A 27,346-nucleotide genomic window follows, 5' to 3' on the forward strand; every position below is an offset into this window, starting at 1 on the left:
ATACTATCCTCCCTCCATATTACTCCTCACTGCATACTCTCCTCCCTCTATAATACTCCTCACTGCATACTCTCCTCACTCTATAATACTCCTCACTGCATACTCTCCTCCCTCCATAATAATCCTCACTGCATACTCTCCTCCCTCCATAATACTCCTCACTGCATACTCTCCTCCCTCCATAATACTCCTCACTGCATACTCTCCTCCCTCCATAATACTCCTCACTGCATGCTCTCCTCCCTCCATAATACTCCTCACTGCATGCTCTCCTCCCTCCATAATACTCCTCACTGCATGCTCTCCTCCCTCCATAATACTCCTCACTGCATACTCTCCTCCCTCCCTAATACTCCTCACTGCATGCTCTCCTCCCTCCATAATACTCCTCACTGCATACTCTCATCCCTCCGTAATACTCCTCACTGCATACTCTCCTCCCTCCATAATACTCCTCACTGCATGCTCTCCTCCCTCCATAATATTCCTCACTGCATGCTCTCCACCCTCTATAATACTCCTCACTGCATGCTCTCCTCCCTCCATAATATTCCTCACTGCATGCTCTCCGCCCTCTATAATACTCCTCACTGCATGCTCTCCTCCCTCCATAATACTCCTCACTGCATTCTCTCCTCCCTCCATAATACTCCTCACTGCATACTCTCCTCCCTCCATAATATTCCTCACTGCATGCTCTCCACTCTCTATAATACTCCTCACTGCATGCTCTTCTCCCTCCATAATACTCCTCACTGCATGCTCTTCTCCCTCCATAATACTCCTCACTGCATACTCTTCTCCCTCCATAATACCCCTCACTGCATACTCTCCTCCCTCTATAATACTCCTCACTGCATACTCTCCTCCCTCCATAATACTCCTCACTGCATACTCTCCTCCCTCCATAATACTCCTCACTGCATGCTCTCCGCCCTCTATAATACTCCTCACTGCATGCTCTCCTCCCTCCATAATATTCCTCACTGCATACTCTCCTCCCTCCATAATACTCCTCACTTCATGCTCTCCTCCCTCCATAATACTCCTCACTGCATAATCTCCTCCCTCCATAATACTCCTCACTGCATAATCTCCTCCCTCCATAATACTCCTCACTGCATAATCTCCTCCCTCGATAATACTCTGCACTGCATACTATCCTCCCTCCATATTACTCCTCACTGCATACTCTCCTCCCTCTATAATACTCCTCACTGCATACTCTCCTCACTCTATAATACTCCTCACTGCATACTCTCCTCACTCTATAATACTCCTCACTGCATGGTCTCCTCCCTCCGTAATACTCCTCACTGCATGCTCTCCTCCCTCCATAATATTCCTCACTGCATGCTCTCCACCCTCTATAATACTCCTCACTGCATGCTCTCCTCCCTCCATAATATTCCTCACTGCATGCTCTCCGCCCTCTATAATACTCCTCACTGCATGCTCTCCTCCCTCCATAATACTCCTCACTGCATTCTCTCCTCCCTCCATAATACTCCTCACTGCATACTCTCCTCCCTCCATAATATTCCTCACTGCATGCTCTCCACTCTCTATAATACTCCTCACTGCATGCTCTTCTCCCTCCATAATACTCCTCACTGCATGCTCTTCTCCCTCCATAATACTCCTCACTGCATGCTCTTCTCCCTCCATAATACTCCTCACTGCATGCTCTTCTCCCTCCATAATACCCCTCACTGCATGCTCTCCTCCCTCCATAATATTCCTCACTGCATGCTCTCCACTCTCTATAATACTCCTCACTGCATGCTCTTCTCCCTCCATAATACTCCTCACTGCATGCTCTTCTCCCTCCATAATACTCCTCACTGCATACTCTCCTCCCTCCATAATACTCCTCACTGCATGCTCTCCGCCCTCTATAATACTCCTCACTGCATGCTCTCCTCCCTCCATAATATTCCTCACTGCATACTCTCCTCCCTCCATAATACTCCTCACTTCATGCTCTCCTCCCTCCATAATACTCCTCACTGCATAATCTCCTCCCTCCATAATACTCCTCACTGCATAATCTCCTCCCTCCATAATACTCCTCACTGCATAATCTCCTCCCTCGATAATACTCTGCACTGCATACTATCCTCCCTCCATATTACTCCTCACTGCATACTCTCCTCCCTCTATAATACTCCTCACTGCATACTCTCCTCACTCTATAATACTCCTCACTGCATACTCTCCTCACTCTATAATACTCCTCACTGCATGGTCTCCTCCCTCCGTAATACTCCTCACTGCATGCTCTCCTCCCTCCATAATATTCCTCACTGCATGCTCTCCACCCTCTATAATACTCCTCACTGCATGCTCTCCTCCCTCCATAATATTCCTCACTGCATGCTCTCCGCCCTCTATAATACTCCTCACTGCATGCTCTCCTCCCTCCATAATACTCCTCACTGCATTCTCTCCTCCCTCCATAATACTCCTCACTGCATACTCTCCTCCCTCCATAATATTCCTCACTGCATGCTCTCCACTCTCTATAATACTCCTCACTGCATGCTCTTCTCCCTCCATAATACTCCTCACTGCATGCTCTTCTCCCTCCATAATACTCCTCACTGCATGCTCTTCTCCCTCTATAATACTCCTCACTGCATGCTCTTCTCCCTCCATAATACCCCTCACTGCATGCTCTCCTCCCTCTATAATACTCCTCACTGCATACTCTCCTCCCTCCATAATACTCCTCACTGCATACTCTCCTCCCTCCATAATACTCCTCACTGCATGCTCTCCGCCCTCTATAATACTCCTCACTGCATGCTCTCCTCCCTCCATAATATTCCTCACTGCATACTCTCCTCCCTCCATAATACTCCTCACTTCATGCTCTCCTCCCTCCATAATACTCCTCACTGCATAATCTCCTCCCTCCATAATACTCCTCACTGCATAATCTCCTCCCTCCATAATACTCACTGCATACTCTCCTCCCTCGATAATACTCTGCACTGCATACTATCCTCCCTCCATATTACTCCTCACTGCATACTCTCCTCCCTCTATAATACTCCTCACTGCATACTCTCCTCACTCTATAATACTCCTCACTGCATACTCTCCTCACTCTATAATACTCCTCACTGCATGCTCTCCTCCCTCTATAATAATCCTCACTGCATACTCTCCTCCCTCTATAATACTCCTCACTGCATGCTCTCCGCCCTCTATAATACTCCTCACTGCATACTCTCCTCCCTCCATAATACTCCTCACTGCATACTCTCCTCCCTCCATAATATTCCTCACTGCATGCTCTCCGCCCTCCATAATACTCCTCACTGCATGCTCTCCTCCCTCCACAATACTCCTCACTGCATGCTCTCCTCCCTCCATAATATTCCTCACTGCATGCTCTCCTCCCTCCATAATACTCCTCACTGCATACTCTCCTCCCTCCATAATACTCCTCACTTCATGCTCTCCTCCCTCCATAATACTCCTCACTGCATGCTCTCCTCCCTCCATAATACTCCTCACTGCATACTCTCCTCCCTTCATAATACTCCTCACTGCATACTCTCCTCCCTCCATAATACTCCTCACTGCATGCTCTCCTCCCTCCATAATACTCCTCACTGCATGCTCTCCTCCCTCCATAATACTCCTCACTGCATGCTCTCCTTCCTCCATAATACTCCTCACTGCATACTCTCCTCCCTCCCTAATACTCCTCACTGCATACTCTCCTCCCTCCCTAATACTCCTCACTGCATGCTCTCCTCCCTCCATAATACTCCTCACTGCATACTCTCATCCCTCCATAATACTCCTCACTGCATACTCTCATCCCTCCGTAATACTCCTCACTGCATACTCTCCTCCCTCCATAATACTCCTCACTGCATGCTCTCCTCCCTCCGTAATATTCCTCACTGCATGCTCTCCGCCCTCCATAATTCTCCTCACTGCATGCTCTCCTCCCTCCATAATATTCCTCATTGCATGCTCTCTGCCCTCCATAATACTCCTCACTGCATGCTCTCCTCCCTCCATAATACTCCTCACTGCATTCTCTCCTCCCTCCATAATACTCCTCACTGCATACTCTCCTCCCTCCATAATATTCCTCACTGCATGCTCTCCACTCTCTATAATACTCCTCACTGCATGCTCTTCTCCCTCCATAATACTCCTCACTGCATACTCTTCTCCCTTCATAATACCCCTCACTGCATGCTCTCCACCCTCTATAATACTCCTCACTGCATACTCTCCTCCCTCCATAATACTCCTCACTGCATACTCTCCTCCCTCCATAATACTCCTCACTGCATGCTCTCCACCCTCTATAATACTCCTCACTGCATGCTCTCCTCCCTCCATAATATTCCTCACTGCATACTCTCCTCCCTCCATAATACTCCTCACTTCATGCTCTCCTCCCTCCATAATACTCCTCACTGCATAATCTCCTCCCTCCATAATACTCCTCACTGCATAATCTCCTCCCTCCATAATACTCACTGCATACTCTCCTCCCTCGATAATACTCTGCACTGCATACTATCCTCCCTCCATATTACTCCTCACTGCATACTCTCCTCCCTCTATAATACTCCTCACTGCATACTCTCCTCCCTCCATAATACTCCTCACTGCATACTCTCCTCCCTCCATAATACTCCTCACTGCATGCTCTCCGCCCTCTATAATACTCCTCACTGCATGCTCTCCTCCCTCCATAATACTCCTCACTGCGCTTCCCGAGCCGCCCCGCGCATAGCGCTAGTTATTTTCTATTCACTACAGGGACCCTGCCGGCCGCAGCCAGCTTTATACACATGACGGCGCCGCAGGTACCCCTGCGGCACGGACACCCCTGACCGCTCCAGCAGCACTGCAGGGACGCCGGGGCCGCAAGTTTTTTCCACAGTTCGCTGGGGGTGAGGGGCGTACTGCCGACCTCCAGGTGCCGGCCCTGTACACACCTACACCTACCTCTATCCTCATACCTACTTCTGTATCCTCTTACACCTACCTCTGTATCCTCTCACACCTACCTCTGTATCCTCTCACATCTACCTCTATCCTCTCACATCTACCTCTATCCTCTCACACCTACCTCTGTATCCTCTTACACCTACACCTACCTCTGTATCCTCTCACACCTACCTCTGTATCCTCTCACATCAACACCTACCTCTATCCTCTCACACCTACAACTACCTCTATCCTCTCACACCTACACCTACCTCTGTATCCCCACACACCTACACCTAACTCTTTCCTCTCACACCTACACCTACCTCTATATCCTCTCATATCTACCTCTATCATCTCACACCTACACCTACCTCTCTATCCTCTCATATCTACCTCTGTATCCTCTCACACCTACACCTACCTCTCCATCTTCTCACACCTACACATACCTCTCTATCCTCTCGCATCTACACCTACCTCTATCATCTCCCACCTAACTCTCTATCCCCTCACACCTACACCTACCTCTATCCTCTTACACCTTCATATACCTCTATCCTCTCACATGTACACCTACCTCTGTATCCTCTCACATCTACACCTACTTCTATCCTCTCAAACCTACACCTACCTCTCTATCCTCTCACACCTACACCTATCTCTATCCTCTCACACCTACACCTACCTCTCTATCCTCTCACACATCTACATCTACCTCTCTATCCTCTCACATCTACACCTACCTCTATCATTTCACATCTATACCTACCTCTCTATCCTCTCACACCTACACCTACCTCTCTATCCTCTCACACCTACACCTACCTCTCTATCCTCTCACACCTACACCTACCTCTCTATCCTCCTACACCTACCTCTCTATCTTCTCACACCTACACCTACCTCTATATCCTCACACATCTACACCTACCTCTCTGTCCTCTCGCATCTATACCTACCTCTATCATTTCACATCTGTACCTACTTCTATCCTCTCACACCCACACCTACAGTAACTCTGTATCCGCCTCTGTATACCTACCTCTCTATCCTCTCACACATCTACACCTACCTCTCTATCCTCTCCCATCTATACCTACCTCTATCATCTCACATCTGTACCTACCTCTATCCTCTCACACCTAAAGTACACCTAACCTCTCACACTGACCTCTATCCTCTCAAACCTAAAGTACACCTAACCTCTCACACTGACCTCTATCCTCTCACAAAGCTACACATACCACTCTATCCTCTTACATCTACACCTACCTCTCTATCCTCTTACATCTACACCTACCTCTCTATCCTCACACACCTACACGTCTATCCTCTCATACCTACACCTACCTCTCACATCTACATCTTTATCCTCTCACACCTACACCTACCTCTGTCTCTGTATGCTCTCACACCTACACCTACCTCTATCCTCTCACATGTACCTCTCTATGCTCTCACACATACACCTCTGTAGTCTCTTACACCTGCCGCTATCCTCTTAAACCTACCTCTCTGTCCTCTCACACCTACCTCACTATCCTCTCACACCTACCTCTCTATCCTCTCACGCCTAAACCTACCTCTATCCTCTCACACCTATAACTACCTCTCTATCCACTCACACCTACACCTACCTCTGTCCTCTCACACCTACCTCTCTATCCTCTTACATCTACACCTACCTCTAACCTCTCACACCTACACCTACCTCTATCCTCTCACACCTACAACTACCTCTATTCTCTCACAGGTACACCTAACTCTATCCTCTCACATAAAACTACCTCTATCCTCTCACACGTACACCTACCTCTGTATCCTCTCACACCTACACTTAACTCTATTCTCTCACACTGACCTCTATCCTCTCACAAAGCTACACATACATCTCTATACTCTTATATCTACACCTACCTCTCTATCCTCTTACATCTACACCTACCTCTCTATCCTCTCACAACTACACCTACATCTTTATCTTCTCATACCTACACCTACCTCTCACATCTACATCTTTATCCTCTCACACCTACACCTACCTCTATCCCCTCAAATGTACCTCTCTATCCTCTCACACCTACCTCTCTATCCTCTCACGCCTACACCTACCTCTATCCTCTCACACCTATAACTACCTCTCTATCCTCTCACACCTACCTCTGTCTTCTCACACCTACCTCTCTATCATATCACACCTACACCTACCTCTATCCTCTCACACTTATAACTACCTCTATATCCTCTCACACCTACCTCTCTATCCTCTTACATCTACACCTACCTCTATCCTCTCACACCTACAACTAACTCTATCCTCTCACAGGTACACCTAACTCTATCCTCTCACATACAACTACCTCTATCCTCTTACATGTACACCTACCTCTGTATCCTCTCACACCTACCTCTGTATCCTCTCACGCCTACCTCTGTATCTTCTCACACCTACCTCTGTATCATCTCACACCTACCTCTGTATCCTCTCACACCTACCTCTATCCTCTCACACCTACCTCTGTATCCTCTCACACCTACCTCTGTATCCTCACACCTACACCTAAATCTATCCTCTCACACGTACGCCTACCTCTGTATACTCTCACATCTACCTCTGTCCTCTCACACCTACCTCTCTATCCTATCACACCTACACCTACCTCTCTATACTCTTACATCTACACCTATCTATCCTCTCACACATACACCTACCTCTGTATCTTCTCCCACCTACATCTACCTATATCCTCTCACACCTGCACCTACCTCTGTATCCTCTCACACCTACACCTACCTCTGTCCTCTCACACCTACCTCTATCCTCTCACACATACACCTACCTCTGTATCCCCTCATACCTACCTCTGTATCCTCTCACACCTACACCTACCTCTATTCTCACACCTACCTTTGTATCATCTCACACCTACACCTACCTCTGTATCCTCTCACACCTACCTCTTTCCTCTCCCACCTACCTCTGTATCCTCTCACACCTACACTTACCTCTGTATCCTCTCACACCTACCTCTATTCTCTCACACCTACCTCTGTATCCTCTCCCACCTACCTCTATTCTCTCACAGGTACACCTAACTCTATCCTCTCACATAAAACTACCTCTATCCTCTCACACGTACACCTACCTCTGTATCCTCTCACACCTACACTTAACTCTATTCTCTCACACTGACCTCTATCCTCTCACAAAGCTACACATACATCTCTATACTCTTATATCTACACCTACCTCTCTATCCTCTTACATCTACACCTACCTCTCTATCCTCTCACAACTACACCTACATCTTTATCTTCTCATACCTACACCTACCTCTCACATCTACATCTTTATCCTCTCACACCTACACCTACCTCTATCCCCTCAAATGTACCTCTCTATACTCTCACACGTACACCCACCTCTATTCTCTTAAACCTACCTCTCTATCCTCTCACACCTACCTCTCTATCCTCTCACGCCTACACCTACCTCTATCCTCTCACACCTATAACTACCTCTCTATCCTCTCACACCTACCTCTGTCCTCTCACACCTACCTCTCTATCATATCACACCTACACCTACCTCTATCCTCTCACACTTATAACTACCTCTATATCCTCTCACACCTACCTCTCTATCCTCTTACATCTACACCTACCTCTATCCTCTCACACCTACAACTAACTCTATCCTCTCACAGGTACACCTAAATCTATCCTCTCACATACAACTAACTCTATCCTCTTACATGTACACCTACCTCTGTATCCTCTCACACCTACCTCTGTATCCTCTCACACCTACCTCTGTATCTTCTCACACCTACCTCTGTATCCTCTCACACCTACCTCTGTATCCTCTCACACCTACCTCTGTATCCTCTCACACCTACCTCTATCCTCTCACACCTACCTCTGTATCCTCTCACACCTACCTCTGTATCCTCACACCTACACCTAAATCTATCCTCTCACACGTACGCCTACCTCTGTATACTCTCACATCTACCTCTGTCCTCTCACACCTACCTCTCTATCCTATCACACCTACACCTACCTCTCTATACTCTTACATCTACACCTATCTATCCTCTCACACATACACCTACCTCTGTATCTTCTCCCACCTACATCTACCTATATCCTCTCACACCTGCACCTACCTCTGTATCCTCTCACACCTACACCTACCTCTGTCCTCTCACACCTACCTCTATCCTCTCACACATACACCTACCTCTGTATCCCCTCATACCTACCTCTGTATCCTCTCACACCTACACCTACCTCTATTCTCACACCTACCTTTGTATCATCTCACACCTACACCTACCTCTGTATCCTCTCACACCTACCTCTTTCCTCTCCCACCTACCTCTGTATCCTCTCACACCTACACTTACCTCTGTATCCTCTCACACCTACCTCTATTCTCTCACACCTACCTCTGTATCCTCTCCCACCTACCTCTATCCTCTCCCACCTACCTCTGTCCTCTCCCACCTACACCTACCTCTGTCCTCTCACACCTACCTCTATCCTCTCACACATACACCTACCTCTGTATCCCCTCATACCTACCTTTGTATAATCTCACAACTACACCTACCTCTGTATGCTCTCACACCTACCTCTTTCCTCTCCCACCTACCTCTGTATCCTCTAACACCTACTTCTGTATCCTCTCACACGTACACCTACCTCTGTATCCGCTCACATGTACACCTACCTCTATTCTCTCACACCTACCTCTGTATCCTCTCACACCTACACCTACCTCTGTATCCTCTCACACCTACCTCTATCCTCTCCCACCTACCTCTTCATCCTCTCCCACCTACACCTACCTCTGTCCTCTCACACCTACCTCTATCCTCTCACACATACACCTACCTCTGTATCCCCTCATACCTACCTCTGTATCCTCTCACACCTACCTCTTTCCTCTCCCACCTACCTCTGTATCCTCTCACATGTACAACTACCTCTGTATCCGCTCACATGTACACCTACCACTATTCTCTCACACCTACCTCTATCCTCTCACACGTACACCTACCTATATCCTCTCCCACCTACACCTACCTCTATCCTCTCACACCTACCTCTGTATCCTCTCACACCTACCTCTATCCTCTCACACGTACACCTACCTCTGTATCCTCTCACACCTACCTCCCTAGCCATATACCAGCCACCCTTCCTCCTCCATTCCTCCTCTCTCAGCCCCCTCACCAATTGCCCCCCCCCCCCTCTCTCAGCTCCCCCCCCCCCCCCATTATGAGATCCCCTATTCACCCTCTCTGCACCGAGCCTTGCACTGAGTGCAATTAGGCCTGACAAGAGGCCGGCAGAGTAGAATCGGATGCATTGCCTCCAGCCCTGGGGAGGAGAAAGCATGGCGGCCTGCCAACGACAGCATCTGACAATCCAGCTGTTATAATCCTCCCTCGCCAGAGCAGGGCTTATAAACCTTTCCATGCCAGTGAGAGGGGACTTTATTAACCGTCCAATGGCTGCACAGCTTTCACTTTTTTATTATTTTTAGAAATTTCCTTATTTTATTCCCTAAAGAAAAAAAACAACTGTCAGCTCCTGGGGTTCCGGACGCTGTCAGACAGGTTCCTTACACACAGCTGTCCACCAATAGCCGAAACATTAACCTTGTCCTTGCTGCAGGTGCCAGCCTGCCTCGTGGGGACGGAATCCTTCACACTCCATCTATACCCCCCTTCCTCTGCACTGTACCAGAGATCACCAGCCTAAGCCCATTCGCTGTGTGGCATCCCTTCAGCAGCCACTGGCCAGCCACCTAGCACCCTTTTTTGGAAATGCAGCAAATGACTGAGGAGGCTCCCATTGGCTGCCAGCAGCTGTCACTCACAGCCGGAGACCAGGCACCATAGGGATATATATATGTGTGTGTGTGTGTGTGCGTGTGTGCGTGCATGTGTGAGATAGACACAGGCTGTATCCCAGAGCTGAGGGCAGAGACCGAGGGATAGATCAGTCGCTGGTACACAGATTAGCTCAGTAGTACAGTGTCATCATGAGTGAGGTGAGTGTCTGTCTGTCTGTCTGTCTCTCTATCTCTCTATAGTAATTATGATACAGCAGTGCCATACCTGTTCTCTCGCTGTGGGCTGGCACTTTGCATTCTGAACACATTTTGATGCAGTCTTTTCTGGGATATCGGAGTTTCGTGGGAGGGTATGAAAGTACCGATGCTTTCTGCCAGGACCCGGGTGGCAGCCTCAGGACCACAGTGCCAAGGGAGAGGGTGATGAAGATAGGGCAGAGTGCGGGTATACTGCTGGGGGCTCATGGGATGGTGCCAGGCACAAGAGGTGAACTCGGGCACAGAGAGCAGTTCTACAGGGGGTGGTATATAATGATTATGGGGATAACAGGGGGGGGGGGGGGGGAATTAATTATATTAAATATCTATCTTTACTGTATAAAGAGAGCCGGAAATGTGTGCGACTATCTATATATATATATATATATATATATATATATATATATATATATATATATATATATATATACTGTGTGTGTGTGTGTGTGTATATATATATATATATATATATATATATATACTGTGTGTGTATGTATGTATATATATACTGTGTGTGTGTGTGTGTATATATATATATATATATATATATATATAATTCTGAGATGTATGCATACGAGCGAAGGTGGGGCTGGTACCCTAACTGTAGTTACCCCGGTGACAATCAGTCACGGTATTCTGTTCTCTGGGGTCTTACAACATTAGATCGTAAGCTCTTGCACCCAGGCTGTGCATGTCAAGGAACCTTTTAGTGGCGCCAATATCTGCATCCTCTGTATCGCCACAGCACGGTGCACTTTATTAATGAAAGTTATGAAATGAATGTATCAATGCTGGAATTTCCCCCCCATTCACCCTGTGGCTAATTATATAAGGGGGAGGACTGTGCAGCAGCGATTGGACGGGCTGCGTAATTCTGTGCGGGTTCCTCCAGGTCTGTGCTTACATTTCTATATGTACAGAGTTATGGGACCTATGTGACAATAAGCTACATTGCCTATGTGATTATATATAGATATCTATATCTCAGTCATTTATGTAGTTTGCTGCAAGCATGCCCAGGACTAGATTTCCGTCCCCTCTCAGCAGCACTCCCCGGGCATGGAAGGGTTAAGAGAGAATGTTCCGCATGGCTGCACTGGGAATTAACAAGTGCATTATTATTTTTTTCCATGGAATTGTGGCTTTAACCCCTCGGTTACCAGGGCATTGCTAGGCGGCAGGAGCTGCTCTGTGCTGCTGCTGTTACACTCAGCAGGAATCTGGGCTCGCCATTGCAATGTGCTTGACCCGGTCACCCACTGATTGGCAGGTTAACAAGGCGACACCAGCTGGCGCAGGTTGCTGACATAAGGGGGAAAAGTTTTTACTGAATGGAGGGTTGTGAGTGGGGGAGAAGAGAAGAACCAGGGCAGAGAGGTGGTATAGGACTGCCCCGGATTGCTGGGGGGCAATACAATGACATGGTGCAAGAGGTTTGCAGCAAGGTGGGGATAATATTGTGTATTCCATGATAGTGCACAGTGACGTTGGAGGGGAAGAGGTTGTGGAATGCAGCAGCAAGCAATGCAATACACCTGACACTGCTCAGGGGAAAGGCTCAAATAATGTATTGTCTGCATCATGGGTCAAAAAGCACAAACGTCAAAGCATAGCGTGTCAGTGTTGCAGCACAGCTCATGCTTGTTTGGCTTACTTTACCTATAACGGAGAGGTCATCTTTTCCTGGTCACCTGGCAGGTGCACCAGGTGTCGCCAAATTTTTTAAATACTCTGGTGACCTGGAAAACACGAACTGTGAGGGGTCCGGCGGAGCGTGTTTGAGAACCTGTGCTCTAAATGCCTTTCAGCCAAAGTGACTTTCATTCTGTAGAAGGGGATGGGGCAGATATAGCACATTGCTACTGGTATATACCCCACGGGTACACTTACAGCTATTAATCTGCAGTAGTGCATCTATTTGCCGTCTCTGGGGATAAGCCCAGGATGGAATCGGAAACAGATAGATTTAAGGGAGAGGATAAGAGCTTGAGGACAAGGTCCTCCTGGGGTGACGGAGCAGTGGGGCTCATCCTCAGCATGTAACGAAACCCCAGGGGTGCCCCCAACTAGTGCAGCGCTTTTGTCTAGTTTTCCCTTTGGGCTATGTATTATTTTGAGGGGGGGGGGGGGGGGGGGGCTGTTGATGCTGAAGCTACAACCACAAAGTGGGAGAAGCCCGGAGAGGAGACTTCCAGCTACAGTTCGGGGGGCGGGGCTTGAGCTTTACATCATTAGGCCCCGCCCCCAGGATGGTAAACCCCCCCCCAATTCACGGATCTCCGTGGAGGGGTCGTGGCTAAAATGACGCGATTTTAGCTCCGCCCCCTCTGAGACCCGCGGATTGACGGATTTCAACCCAAAAGTATGGGGGAAGACGCCGCAATCGGGGGGTGGCGTGGGGGCCCCCCGGAATCCGGGAGGGTTGCCCACCTTTCCGGGGGGCCGGGAGGAGGACCCGATTTTCGGGATCCTCCCGGTAATTCCGGGAGGGTCGGCAACCCTGGCTTACATGTAAGGAGTGAGGACTTGACCAATGTGCTACTAAGGGCTGGTGGCCAATGATGGAGAAGAGTATGCAGACGAAGATGGTCACTGAGTGTTGGAGTAAAGGAGAGCTGTGAGTGAGATGTGAAGAGAAGTGGGCTTTGACAACAGGAGGGAAGAGGGCCCTGCTCGGAGGAGCTTACAATCTAGTAGGAAGGGGAGACAGATTACAAGAGGTGCAAGCAGGTGGGTGGTGGCTAGATAGCAGGATGTAAGCAGGCAGAGATGTCAGGACAGAATACGGGGTGTGCTACGCAGGCAGCAGTCTCCTCCTCCCCCTGTAGGCTCCTCCCCCCTCAGGGCATTGGGATGGGGGTTATTACTGGCGTCTAGTGCCCCGGTTCCCTGTCAGGGACAGCAGACATGCTGCCCATTCCTAATTGGCCTACTGCCCTCCATCTTCCACAATGTGCATCGATGGAGAATCTACTTGTATTCAATAAACAGAACAAGAGTTATGGGGCGGGGGGGGGGGGGAGTAGCCTGCGATTCGGGCTAGCGTGGCCAATGTTTTAAAATGGCAGTAAATTAAAAGGCAAAACCATCCTGATGTAAAGCATGCAGAGAGATTTAGGGTTAGATCTACTATCTGTCTGATGCTTTAACTGATGGATTTCCCGACGTCAATAGTAATTACTGCTAAATAGGCCTGAGTCAGCACCACCCCCTAGTGTCGCCTTTCACAGTCCATGCGTCAGAGCCGCCAATCAGTAGCTGTGCAAATCCAGAAAGTACACGTCCCCTATAGAGATGTCAGGGGCGTGCGTGGGCTACATGCAAAAGCAGACAGTATTCACCCCACATGCACCATAAATGTTTTTTGGATGCTTTGCAATTGCAGCTCAGTTTATCCAGGTTCAAAGTCACTTTGTTCAATGGGTGAAATAAGGAGCTGCTGATAATGATGTCACTGTGCCATCAGTAACCGTATTACGTAACAGTAGTATTATGTCACATGAGACGTACTATGCTGGGGTTCCTCTCACTAATTGTAAGCTCCTTAGGTTGGAGTTATTGGATTTGGGACATGCACAGCGTGGAAAGTAGATTGTAATCTCCCTGTGGCAGGTGGGGACTGACGGACAGCACAGGTGTAAATCCCTAGTAACATCTCACTGACAGTCATCTCCCCTGCATGTGCTCAATTATTCAGGGCTTTCCTACGGCTGGCTACTATGGATCAGTGCTCGTTTATTGTTGTCTTTGTTAGCGACCCCACCGGTGCAGCCCTCACATCACAGGCTGAACCTTATTGGGAATATGTGCTGGAGACACAGTGCAGTGATAGCCACTGACGCGTTTCACGGGCAGCCCTTTACCCTTCACAAGGGCAGCACATGGTCACTAATCACAGGCATTTTACTAGCAATACCGGACCATAAAGCAGGAAGGTTTGGGGCTCAGAGGGCTGCGTGTGGCTCTAGGGCCCGTCTCTGAGTTAGAGGGGCCCGCAGTGATCCCAGTAGGCACTGGTAGTATGCCATGGGGGAGGAAGAGGTTAAAGCTCATTCTCCATTAACGGAACCTGTTCTGCTGACTACATGGTATGGAGGTGGCCAGGCTTACAACATGCAGCGGGTGTCTCCAGGAAATGCAGCATCGCTACGTGCATCCGCGCAGCGCAGGGCTGAAGTGCAGTTCATGTAAAGGGCCTATCCCCAGCATATGAGATCAGTAATTAGGGGGGAGCTACTTTATCCAAACAAGGGGGTCGCACGTGATTCAGAGACGCAAAGATGAATGTTTGCGCAGTTCGGCCTCTGAGACGCTCTGCGCTCGCAACGCTCTTGTACTGAGACAGCTTCTATCCGGGGGATTCAGAGACAGCTCAAAGTTTTCGTGGAGACGCTTCATGTTTATTCATATAGACCGCAGATTATTAGAGACAGTTCATGTTTATTCATGGAGACCGCAGATTATTAGTGACAGTTCATGTTTATTCATATAGACCGCAGATTATTAGAGACAGTTCATGTTTATTCATGGAGACCGCAGATTATTAGAGACAGTTCATGTTTATTCATGGAGACCGCAGATTATTAGAGACAGTTCATGTTTATTCATAGAGACCGCAGATTATTAGAGACAGTTCATGTTTATTCATGGAGACCGCAGATTATTAGAGACAGTTCATGTTTATTCATGGAGACCGCAGATTATTAGAGACAGTTCATGTTTATTCATAGAGACTGCAGATTAATAGAGACAGTTCATGTTTATTCATGGAGACCGCAGATTATTAGTGACAGTTCATGTTTATTCATATAGACCGCAGATTATTAGAGACAGTTCATGTTTATTCATGGAGACCGCAGATTATTAGAGACAGTTCATGTTTATTCATGGAGACCGCAGATTATTAGAGACAGTTCATGTTTATTCATAGAGACCGCAGATTATTAGAGACAGTTCATGTTTATTCATGGAGACCGCAGATTATTAGAGACAGTTCATGTTTATTCATGGAGACCGCAGATTATTAAAGACAGTTCATGTTTATTCATATAGACCGCAGATTATTAGAGACAGTTCATGTTTATTCATAGAGACTGCAGATTAATAGAGACAGTTCATGTTTATTCATGGAGACCGCAGATTATTAAAGACAGTTCATGTTTATTCATGGAGACCGCAGATTATTAGAGACAGTCCATGTTTATTCATAGAGACCGCAGATTATTAGAGACAGTCCATGTTTATTCATAGAGACCGCAGATTATTAGAGACAGTTCGTGTTTATACATGGAGACCGCAGATTATTAGACACAGTTCATGTTTATTCATGGAGACCACAGATTATTAGAGACAGTCCATGTTTATTCATAGAGACCGCAGATTATTAGAGACAGTTCATGTTTATTCATGGAAACCGCAGATTATTAGAGACAGTTCATGTTTATTCATGGAGACCACCGATTATTAGAGACAGTCCATGTTTATTCATAGAGACCGCAGATTATTAGAGACAGTTCATGTTTATTCATGGAGACCGCAGATTATTAGAGACAGTTCATGTTTATTCATGGAGACCGCAGATTATTAGAGACAGTTCATGTTTATTCATAGAGACAGCAGATTAATTGGGGCGGTTAATCTTTCTAGAGACTGCAGATATATAGACTGCTCATGTACATGGAGACGTCCACATTTATAGAGACGGAGCAGATTAATAGAGATGTCTCGCTTTGATTCATAGAGACAGCTCATGTACAAATAGACAGCAAAAGAAGATAGCGACAGTTCAAGCACATAGACAGATTAGATTAGTAGAGACCGCTCACCTTCATATATACAGACAGTTTATGAACACGGAGAGAGGTCAAATTAATATAGACAGCTCATGTTCACTCAAAGAGACAGCAGACTAACAGGGACAGCTCACACGTTCATTAATAAGGACAGATCGCATTACTAGAGACGGCTCACATTCATTCATAGAGACAGCAGATGAATAGAGACAGCTCGCACGGTCACACATAGAGACAGCAGATGAATAGAGACAGCTCGCACGGTCACACATAGAGACAGCAGATGAATAGAGACAGCTCGCACGGTCACACATAGAGAAAGCAGATGAATAGAGACAGCTCGCACGGTCACTCAGAGAGACAGCAGATGAATAGAGACAGCTCGCACGGTCACACATAGAGACAGCAGATGAATAGAGACAGCTCGCACGGTCACTCAGAGAGACAGCAGATGAATAGAGACAGCTCGCACGGTCACTCATAGAGACAGCAGATGAATAGAGACAGCTCGCACGGTCACACATAGAGACAGCAGATGAATAGAGACAGCTCGCGCGGTCACTCAGAGAGACAGCAGATGAATAGAGACAGCTCGCACGGTCAGACATAGAGACAGCAGATGAATAGAGACAGCTCGCACGGTCACACATAGAGACAGCAGATGAATAGAGACAGCTCGCACGGTCAGACATAGAGACAGCAGAAGAATAGAGACAGCTCGCACGTTCACACATAGAGACAGCAGATGAATAGAGACAGCTCGTACGTTCACACATAGAGACAGCAGATGAATAGAGACAGCTCGCACGGTCACTCATAGAGACAGCAGATGAATAGAGACAGCTCGCACGGTCACACATAGAGACAGCAGATGAATAGAGACAGCTCGCACGGTCACACATAGAGACAGCAGATGAATAGAGACAGCTCGCACGGTCACACATAGAGACAGCAGATGAATAGAGACAGCTCGCACGGTCACACATAGAGACAGCAGATGAATAGAGACAGCTCGCGCGGTCACACATAGAGACAGCAGATGAATAGAGACAGCTCGCACGGTCACTCATAGAGACAGCAGATGTATAGAGACAGCTCGCGCGGTCACTCATAGAGACAGCAGATGAATAGAGACAGCTCGCACGGTCACACATAGAGACAGCAGATGAATAGAGACAGCTCGCACGGTCACACATAGAGACAGCGGATGAATAGAGACAGCTCGCACGGTCACACATAGAGACAGCGGATGAATAGAGACAGCTCGCACGGTCACAAATAGAGACAGCAGATGAATAGAGACAGCTCGCACGGTCACTCATAGAGACAGCGGATGAATAGAGACAGCTCGCACGGTCACTCAGAGAGACAGCAGATAAATAGAGACAGCTCGCACGGTCACACATAGAGACAGCAGATGAATAGAGACAGCTCGCACGGTCACACATAGAGACAGCAGATGAATAGAGACAGCTCGCACGGTCACACATAGAGACAGCAGATGAATAGAGACAGCTCGCACGTTCACACATAGAGACAGCAGATGAATAGAGACAGCTCGCACGTTCACACATAGAGACAGCAGATGAATAGAGACAGCTCGCACGGTCACTCATAGAGACAGCAGATGAATAGAGACAGCTCGCACGGTCACACATAGAGACAGCGGATGAATAGAGACAGCTCGCACGGTCACACATAGAGACAGCAGATGAATAGAGAAAGCTCGCACGGTCACACATAGAGACAGCGGATGAATAGAGACAGCTCGCACGGTCACACATAGAGACAGCAGATGAATAGAGACAGCTCGCGCGGTCACTCATAGAGACAGCGGATGAATAGAGACAGCTCGCACGGTCACTCATAGAGACAGCGGATGAATAGAGACAGCTCGCACGGTCACTCATAGAGACAGCAGATGAATAGAGACAGCTCGCACGGTCACTCATAGAGACAGCAGATGTATAGAGACAGCTCGCGCGGTCACTCATAGAGACAGCAGATGAATAGAGACAGCTCGCACGGTTACACATAGAGACAGCAGATGAATAGAGACAGCTCGCACGGTCACTCAGAGAGACAGCGGATGAATAGAGACCGCTCGCACGGTCACACATAGAGACAGCGGATGAATAGAGACAGCTCGCACGGTCACACATAGAGACAGCGGATGAATAGAGACAGCTCGCACGGTCACACATAGAGACAGCAGATGAATAGAGACAGCTCGCACGGTCACACATAGAGACAGCGGATGAATAGAGACAGCTCGCACGGTCACACATAGAGACAGCGGATGAATAGAGACAGCTCGCACGGTCACACATAGAGACAGCGGATGAATAGAGACAGCTCGCACGGTCACACATAGAGACAGCGGATGAATAGAGACAGCTCGCACGGTCACACATAGAGACAGCAGATGAATAGAGACAGCTCGCACGGTCACACATAGAGACAGCGGATGAATAGAGACAGCTCGCACGGTCACACATAGAGACAGCGGATGAATAGAGACAGCTCGCACGGTCACACATAGAGACAGCGGATGAATAGAGACAGCTCGCACGGTCACACATAGAGACAGCGGATGAATAGAGACAGCTCGCACGGTCACACATAGAGACAGCGGATGAATAGAGACAGCTCGCACGGTCACACATAGAGACAGCGGATGAATAGAGACAGCTCGCACGGTCACACATAGAGACAGCGGATGAATAGAGACAGCTCGCACGGTCACACATAGAGACAGCGGATGAATAGAGACAGCTCGCACGGTCACACATAGAGACAGCAGATGAATAGAGACCGCTCGCACGGTCAGACATAGAGACAGCAGATGAATAGAGACAGCTCGCACGGTCACACATAGAGACAGCAGATGAATAGAGACAGTTCGCACGGTCACACAGAGACAGCAGATGAATAGAGACAGCTCGCACGGTCACACATAGAGACAGCAGATGAATAGAGACAGCTCGCACGGTCACACATAGAGACAGCAGATGAATAGAGACAGCTCGCACGGTCACACATAGAGACAGCAGATGAATAGAGACAGCTCGCACGGTCACACATAGAGACAGCAGATGAATAGAGACATCTTGCACGGTCACACATAGAGACAGCAGATGAATAAGAGACAGCTTGCACGGTCACACATAGAGACAGCAGATGAATAGAGACAGCAGATGAATAGAGACAGCTCGCACGGTCACTCATAGAGACAGCAGATGAATAGAGACAGCTCGCACAGTCACTCATAGAGACAGCAGATGAATAGAGACAGCTCTCACAGTCACACATAGAGACAGCAGATGAATAGAGACAGCTCGCACGGTCACACATAGAGACAGCAGATGAATAGAGACAGTTCGCACGGTCACACAGAGACAGCAGATGAATAGAGACAGCTCGCACGGTCACACATAGAGACAGCAGATGAATAGAGACAGCTCGCACGGTCACACATAGAGACAGCAGATGAATAGAGACAGCTCGCACGGTCACACATAGAGACAGCAGATGAATAGAGACATCTTGCACGGTCACACATAGAGACAGCAGATGAATAAGAGACAGCTTGCACGGTCACACATAGAGACAGCAGATGAATAGAGACAGCAGATGAATAGAGACAGCTCGCACGGTCACTCATAGAGACAGCAGATGAATAGAGACAGCTCGCACAGTCACTCATAGAGACAGCAGATGAATAGAGACAGCTCTCACGGTCACACATAGAGACAGCAGATGAATAGAGACAGCTCGCACGGTCACACATAGAGACAGCAGATGAATAGAGACAGTTAGCACGGTCACTCATAGAGACAGCAGATGAATAGAGACAGCTCGCACGGTCACTCATAGAGACAGCAGATGAATAGAGACAGCTCGCACGGTCACTCATAGAGACAGCAGATGAATAGAGACAGCTCGCGCGGTCACACATAGAGACAGCAGATGAATAGAGACAGCTCGCGCGGTCACACATAGAGACAGCAGATGAATAGAGACAGCTCGCACGGTCACACATAGAGACAGCAGATGAATAGAGACAGCTCGCACGGTCACTCATAGAGACAGCAGATGAATAGAGACAGCTCGCACGGTCACACATAGAGACAGCAGATGAATAAGAGTTAGCTCGCACGGTCACTCGGAGACAGCAGATAAATAGAGACAGCTCGCACGGTCACCCATAGAGACAGCAGATGAATAGAGACAGCTCGGATGGTCACACATAGAGACAGCAGATGAATAGAGACAGCTCGCACGGTCACACATAGAGACAGCAGATGAATAGAGACCGCTCGCACGGTCACTCGGAGACAGCAGATAAATAGAGACAGCTCGCACGGTCACCCATAGAGACAGCAGATGAATAGAGACAGCTCGCATGGTCACTCGGAGACAGCAGATAAATAGAGACAGCTCGCACGGTCACCCATAGAGACAGCAGATGAATAGAGACAGCTCGCACGGTCACTCAGAGAGACAGCAGATGAATAGAGACAGCTCGCACGGTCACACATAGAGACAGCAGATGAATAGAGACAGCTCGCACGGTCACACATAGAGACAGCAGATGAATAGAGACAGCTCGCACGGTCACTCAGAGAGACAGCAGATTAGTAGAGACAGCTGGCACGGTCACACATAGAGACAGCAGATGAATAGAGACAGCTCGCACGGTCACACATAGAGACAGCAGATGAATAGAGACAGCTTGCACGGTCACTCAGAGACAGCAGATGAATAGAGACAGCTCGCACGGTCACTCATAGAGACAGCAGATGAATAGAGACAGCTCGCACGGTCACACATAGAGACAGCAGATGAATAGAGACATCTTGCACGGTCACACATAGAGCAGGCAGATGAATAAGAGACAGCTTGCACGGTCACACATAGAGACAGCAGATGAATAGAGACAGCGGATGAATAGAGACAGCTCGCACGGTCACTCATAGAGACAGCAGATGAATAGAGACAGCTCGCACGGTCACTCATAGAGACAGCAGATGTATAGAGACAGCTCGCGCGGTCACTCATAGAGACAGCAGATGAATAGAGACAGCTCGCACGGTTACACATAGAGACAGCAGATGAATAGAGACAGCTCGCACGGTCACACATAGAGACAGCAGATGAATAGAGACAGCTCGCACGGTCACACATAGAGACAGCGGATGAATAGAGACAGCTCGCACGGTGACACATAGAGACAGCGGATGAATAGAGACAGCTCGCACGGTCACACATAGAGACAGCGGATGAATAGAGACAGCTCGCACGGTCACTCAGAGAGACAGCGGATGAATAGAGACCGCTCGCACGGTCACACATAGAGACAGCGGATGAATAGAGACAGCTCGCACGGTCACACATAGAGACAGCGGATGAATAGAGACAGCTCGCACGGTCACACATAGAGACAGCAGATGAATAGAGACAGCTCGCACGGTCACACATAGAGACAGCGGATGAATAGAGACAGCTCGCACGGTCACACATAGAGACAGCGGATGAATAGAGACAGCTCGCACGGTCACACATAGAGACAGCGGATGAATAGAGACAGCTCGCACGGTCACACATAGAGACAGCGGATGAATAGAGACAGCTCGCACGGTCACACATAGAGACAGCAGATGAATAGAGACCGCTCGCACGGTCAGACATAGAGACAGCAGATGAATAGAGACAGCTCGCACGGTCACACATAGAGACAGCAGATGAATAGAGACAGTTCGCACGGTCACACAGAGACAGCAGATGAATAGAGACAGCTCGCACGGTCACACATAGAGACAGCAGATGAATAGAGACAGCTCGCACGGTCACACATAGAGACAGCAGATGAATAGAGACAGCTCGCACGGTCACACATAGAGACAGCAGATGAATAGAGACAGCTCGCACGGTCACACATAGAGACAGCAGATGAATAGAGACATCTTGCACGGTCACACATAGAGACAGCAGATGAATAAGAGACAGCTTGCACGGTCACACATAGAGACAGCAGATGAATAGAGACAGCAGATGAATAGAGACAGCTCGCACGGTCACTCATAGAGACAGCAGATGAATAGAGACAGCTCGCACAGTCACTCATAGAGACAGCAGATGAATAGAGACAGCTCTCACAGTCACACATAGAGACAGCAGATGAATAGAGACAGCTCGCACGGTCACACATAGAGACAGCAGATGAATAGAGACAGTTCGCACGGTCACACAGAGACAGCAGATGAATAGAGACAGCTCGCACGGTCACACATAGAGACAGCAGATGAATAGAGACAGCTCGCACGGTCACACATAGAGACAGCAGATGAATAGAGACAGCTCGCACGGTCACACATAGAGACAGCAGATGAATAGAGACATCTTGCACGGTCACACATAGAGACAGCAGATGAATAAGAGACAGCTTGCACGGTCACACATAGAGACAGCAGATGAATAGAGACAGCAGATGAATAGAGACAGCTCGCACGGTCACTCATAGAGACAGCAGATGAATAGAGACAGCTCGCACAGTCACTCATAGAGACAGCAGATGAATAGAGACAGCTCTCACGGTCACACATAGAGACAGCAGATGAATAGAGACAGCTCGCACGGTCACACATAGAGACAGCAGATGAATAGAGACAGTTAGCACGGTCACTCATAGAGACAGCAGATGAATAGAGACAGCTCGCACGGTCACTCATAGAGACAGCAGATGAATAGAGACAGCTCGCACGGTCACTCATAGAGACAGCAGATGAATAGAGACAGCTCGCGCGGTCACACATAGAGACAGCAGATGAATAGAGACAGCTCGCGCGGTCACACATAGAGACAGCAGATGAATAGAGACAGCTCGCACGGTCACACATAGAGACAGCAGATGAATAGAGACAGCTCGCACGGTCACTCATAGAGACAGCAGATGAATAGAGACAGCTCGCACGGTCACACATAGAGACAGCAGATGAATAAGAGTTAGCTCGCACGGTCACTCGGAGACAGCAGATAAATAGAGACAGCTCGCACGGTCACCCATAGAGACAGCAGATGAATAGAGACAGCTCGGATGGTCACACATAGAGACAGCAGATGAATAGAGACAGCTCGCACGGTCACACATAGAGACAGCAGATGAATAGAGACCGCTCGCACGGTCACTCGGAGACAGCAGATAAATAGAGACAGCTCGCACGGTCACCCATAGAGACAGCAGATGAATAGAGACAGCTCGCATGGTCACTCGGAGACAGCAGATAAATAGAGACAGCTCGCACGGTCACCCATAGAGACAGCAGATGAATAGAGACAGCTCGCACGGTCACTCAGAGAGACAGCAGATGAATAGAGACAGCTCGCACGGTCACACATAGAGACAGCAGATGAATAGAGACAGCTCGCACGGTCACACATAGAGACAGCAGATGAATAGAGACAGCTCGCACGGTCACTCAGAGAGACAGCAGATTAGTAGAGACAGCTGGCACGGTCACACATAGAGACAGCAGATGAATAGAGACAGCTCGCACGGTCACACATAGAGACAGCAGATGAATAGAGACAGCTTGCACGGTCACTCAGAGACAGCAGATGAATAGAGACAGCTCGCACGGTCACTCATAGAGACAGCAGATGAATAGAGACAGCTCGCACGGTCACACATAGAGACAGCAGATGAATAGAGACAGCTCGCACGGTCACACATAGAGACAGCAGATGAATAGAGACATCTTGCACGGTCACACATAGAGCAGGCAGATGAATAAGAGACAGCTTGCACGGTCACACATAGAGACAGCAGATGAATAGAGACAGCAGATGAATAGAGACAGCTCGCACGGTCACTCATAGAGACAGCAGATGAATAGAGACAGCTCGCACAGTCACTCATAGAGACAGCAGATGAATAGAGACAGCTCTCACGGTCACACATAGAGACAGCAGATGAATAGAGACAGCTCGCACGGTCACACATAGAGACAGCAGATGAATAGAGACAGCTCGCACGGTCACACATAGAGACAGCAGATGAATAGAGACAGTTAGCACGGTCACTCATAGAGACAGCAGATGAATAGAGACAGCTCGCACGGTCACTCATAGAGACAGCAGATGAATAGAGACAGCTCGCACGGTCACTCATAGAGACAGCAGATGAATAGAGACAGCTCGCGCGGTCACACATAGAGACAGCAGATGAATAGAGACAGCTCGCGCGGTCACACATAGAGACAGCAGATGAATAGAGACAGCTCGCACGGTCACACATAGAGACAGCAGATGAATAGAGACAGCTCGCACGGTCACTCATAGAGACAGCAGATGAATAGAGACAGCTCGCACGGTCACACATAGAGACAGCAGATGAATAAGAGTTAGCTCGCACGGTCACTCGGAGACAGCAGATAAATAGAGACAGCTCGCACGGTCACCCATAGAGACAGCAGATGAATAGAGACAGCTCGCATGGTCACACATAGAGACAGCAGATGAATAGAGACAGCTCGCACGGTCACACATAGAGACAGCAGATGAATAGAGACAGCTCGCACTGTCACACATAGAGACAGCAGATGAATAGAGACCGCTCGCACGGTCAGACATAGAGAAAGCAGATGAATAGAGACAGTTCGCACGGTCACACATAGAGACAGCAGATGAATAGAGACCGCTCGCACGGTCACTCGGAGACAGCAGATAAATAGAGACAGCTCGCACGGTCACCCATAGAGACAGCAGATGAATAGAGACAGCTCGCATGGTCACTCGGAGACAGCAGATAAATAGAGACAGCTCGCACGGTCACCCATAGAGACAGCAGATGAATAGAGACAGCTCGCACGGTCACTCAGAGAGACAGCAGATGAATAGAGACAGCTCGCACGGTCACACATAAAGACAGCAGATGAATAGAGACAGCTCGCACGGTCACACATAGAGACAGCAGATGAATAGAGACAGCTCGCACGGTCACTCAGAGAGACAGCAGATTAGTAGAGACAGCTGGCACGGTCACACATAGAGACAGCAGATGAATAGAGACAGCTCGCACGGTCACTCATAGAGACAGCGGATGAATAGAGACAGCTCGCACGGTCACACATAGAGACAGCAGATGAATAGAGACAGCTTGCACGGTCACTCAGAGACAGCAGATGAATAGAGACAGCTCGCACGGTCACTCATAGAGACAGCAGATGAATAGAGACAGCTCGCATGGTCACACATAGAGACAGCAGATGAATAGAGACAGCTCGCACGGTCACACATAGAGACAGCAGATGAATAGAGACCGCTCGCACGGTCACTCGGAGACAGCAGATAAATAGAGACAGCTCGCACGGTCACCCATAGAGACAGCAGATGAATAGAGACAGCTCGCATGGTCACTCGGAGACAGCAGATAAATAGAGACAGCTCGCACGGTCACCCATAGAGACAGCAGATGAATAGAGACAGCTCGCACGGTCACTCAGAGAGACAGCAGATGAATAGAGACAGCTCGCACGGTCACACATAGAGACAGCAGATGAATAGAGACAGCTCGCACGGTCACACATAGAGACAGCAGATGAATAGAGACAGCTCGCACGGTCACTCAGAGAGACAGCAGATTAGTAGAGACAGCTGGCACGGTCACACATAGAGACAGCAGATGAATAGAGACAGCTCGCACTGTCACACATAGAGACAGCAGATGAATAGAGACAGCTTGCACGGTCACTCAGAGACAGCAGATGAATAGAGACAGCTCGCACGGTCACTCATAGAGACAGCAGATGAATAGAGACAGCTCGCACGGTCACACATAGAGACAGCAGATGAATAGAGACAGCTCGCACGGTCACACATAGAGACAGCAGATGAATAGAGACATCTTGCACGGTCACACATAGAGACAGCAGATGAATAAGAGACAGCTTGCACGGTCACACATAGAGACAGCAGATGAATAGAGACAGCAGATGAATAGAGACAGCTCGCACGGTCACTCATAGAGACAGCAGATGAATAGAGACAGCTCGCACAGTCACTCATAGAGACAGCAGATGAATAGAGACAGCTCTCACGGTCACACATAGAGACAGCAGATGAATAGAGACAGCTCGCACGGTCACACATAGAGACAGCAGATGAATAGAGACAGTTAGCACGGTCACTCATAGAGACAGCAGATGAATAGAGACAGCTCGCACGGTCACTCATAGAGACAGCAGATGAATAGAGACAGCTCGCACGGTCACTCATAGAGACAGCAGATGAATAGAGACAGCTCGCGCGGTCACACATAGAGACAGCAGATGAATAGAGACAGCTCGCGCGGTCACACATAGAGACAGCAGATGAATAGAGACAGCTCGCACGGTCACACATAGAGACAGCAGATGAATAGAGACAGCTCGCACGGTCACTCATAGAGACAGCAGATGAA

General features: G+C 48.5%; 1 protein-coding gene across 1 annotated transcript in view; it reads left to right on the top strand.

The window, feature by feature from the left end:
* Window positions 1-10,884: 10,884 nt before the first annotated feature.
* Window positions 10,885-27,346, top strand: part of PCP4L1 (Purkinje cell protein 4 like 1) — a 95,907-nt gene continuing 79,445 nt past the window's right edge. The window contains exon 1 of the mRNA XM_083165881.1: window positions 10,885-11,035. Coding sequence (XP_083022007.1) covers window positions 11,027-11,035 — 9 coding nt within the window. The 5' untranslated portion in view covers window positions 10,885-11,026. The remainder of the gene's footprint in view (window positions 11,036-27,346) is intronic.

The sequence above is a fragment of the Crinia signifera genome, chromosome 12 (assembly GCF_055691185.1).
Source record: "Crinia signifera chromosome 12, ASM5569118v1, whole genome shotgun sequence".
Classification (NCBI taxonomy): Eukaryota; Metazoa; Chordata; class Amphibia; order Anura; family Myobatrachidae; genus Crinia; species Crinia signifera.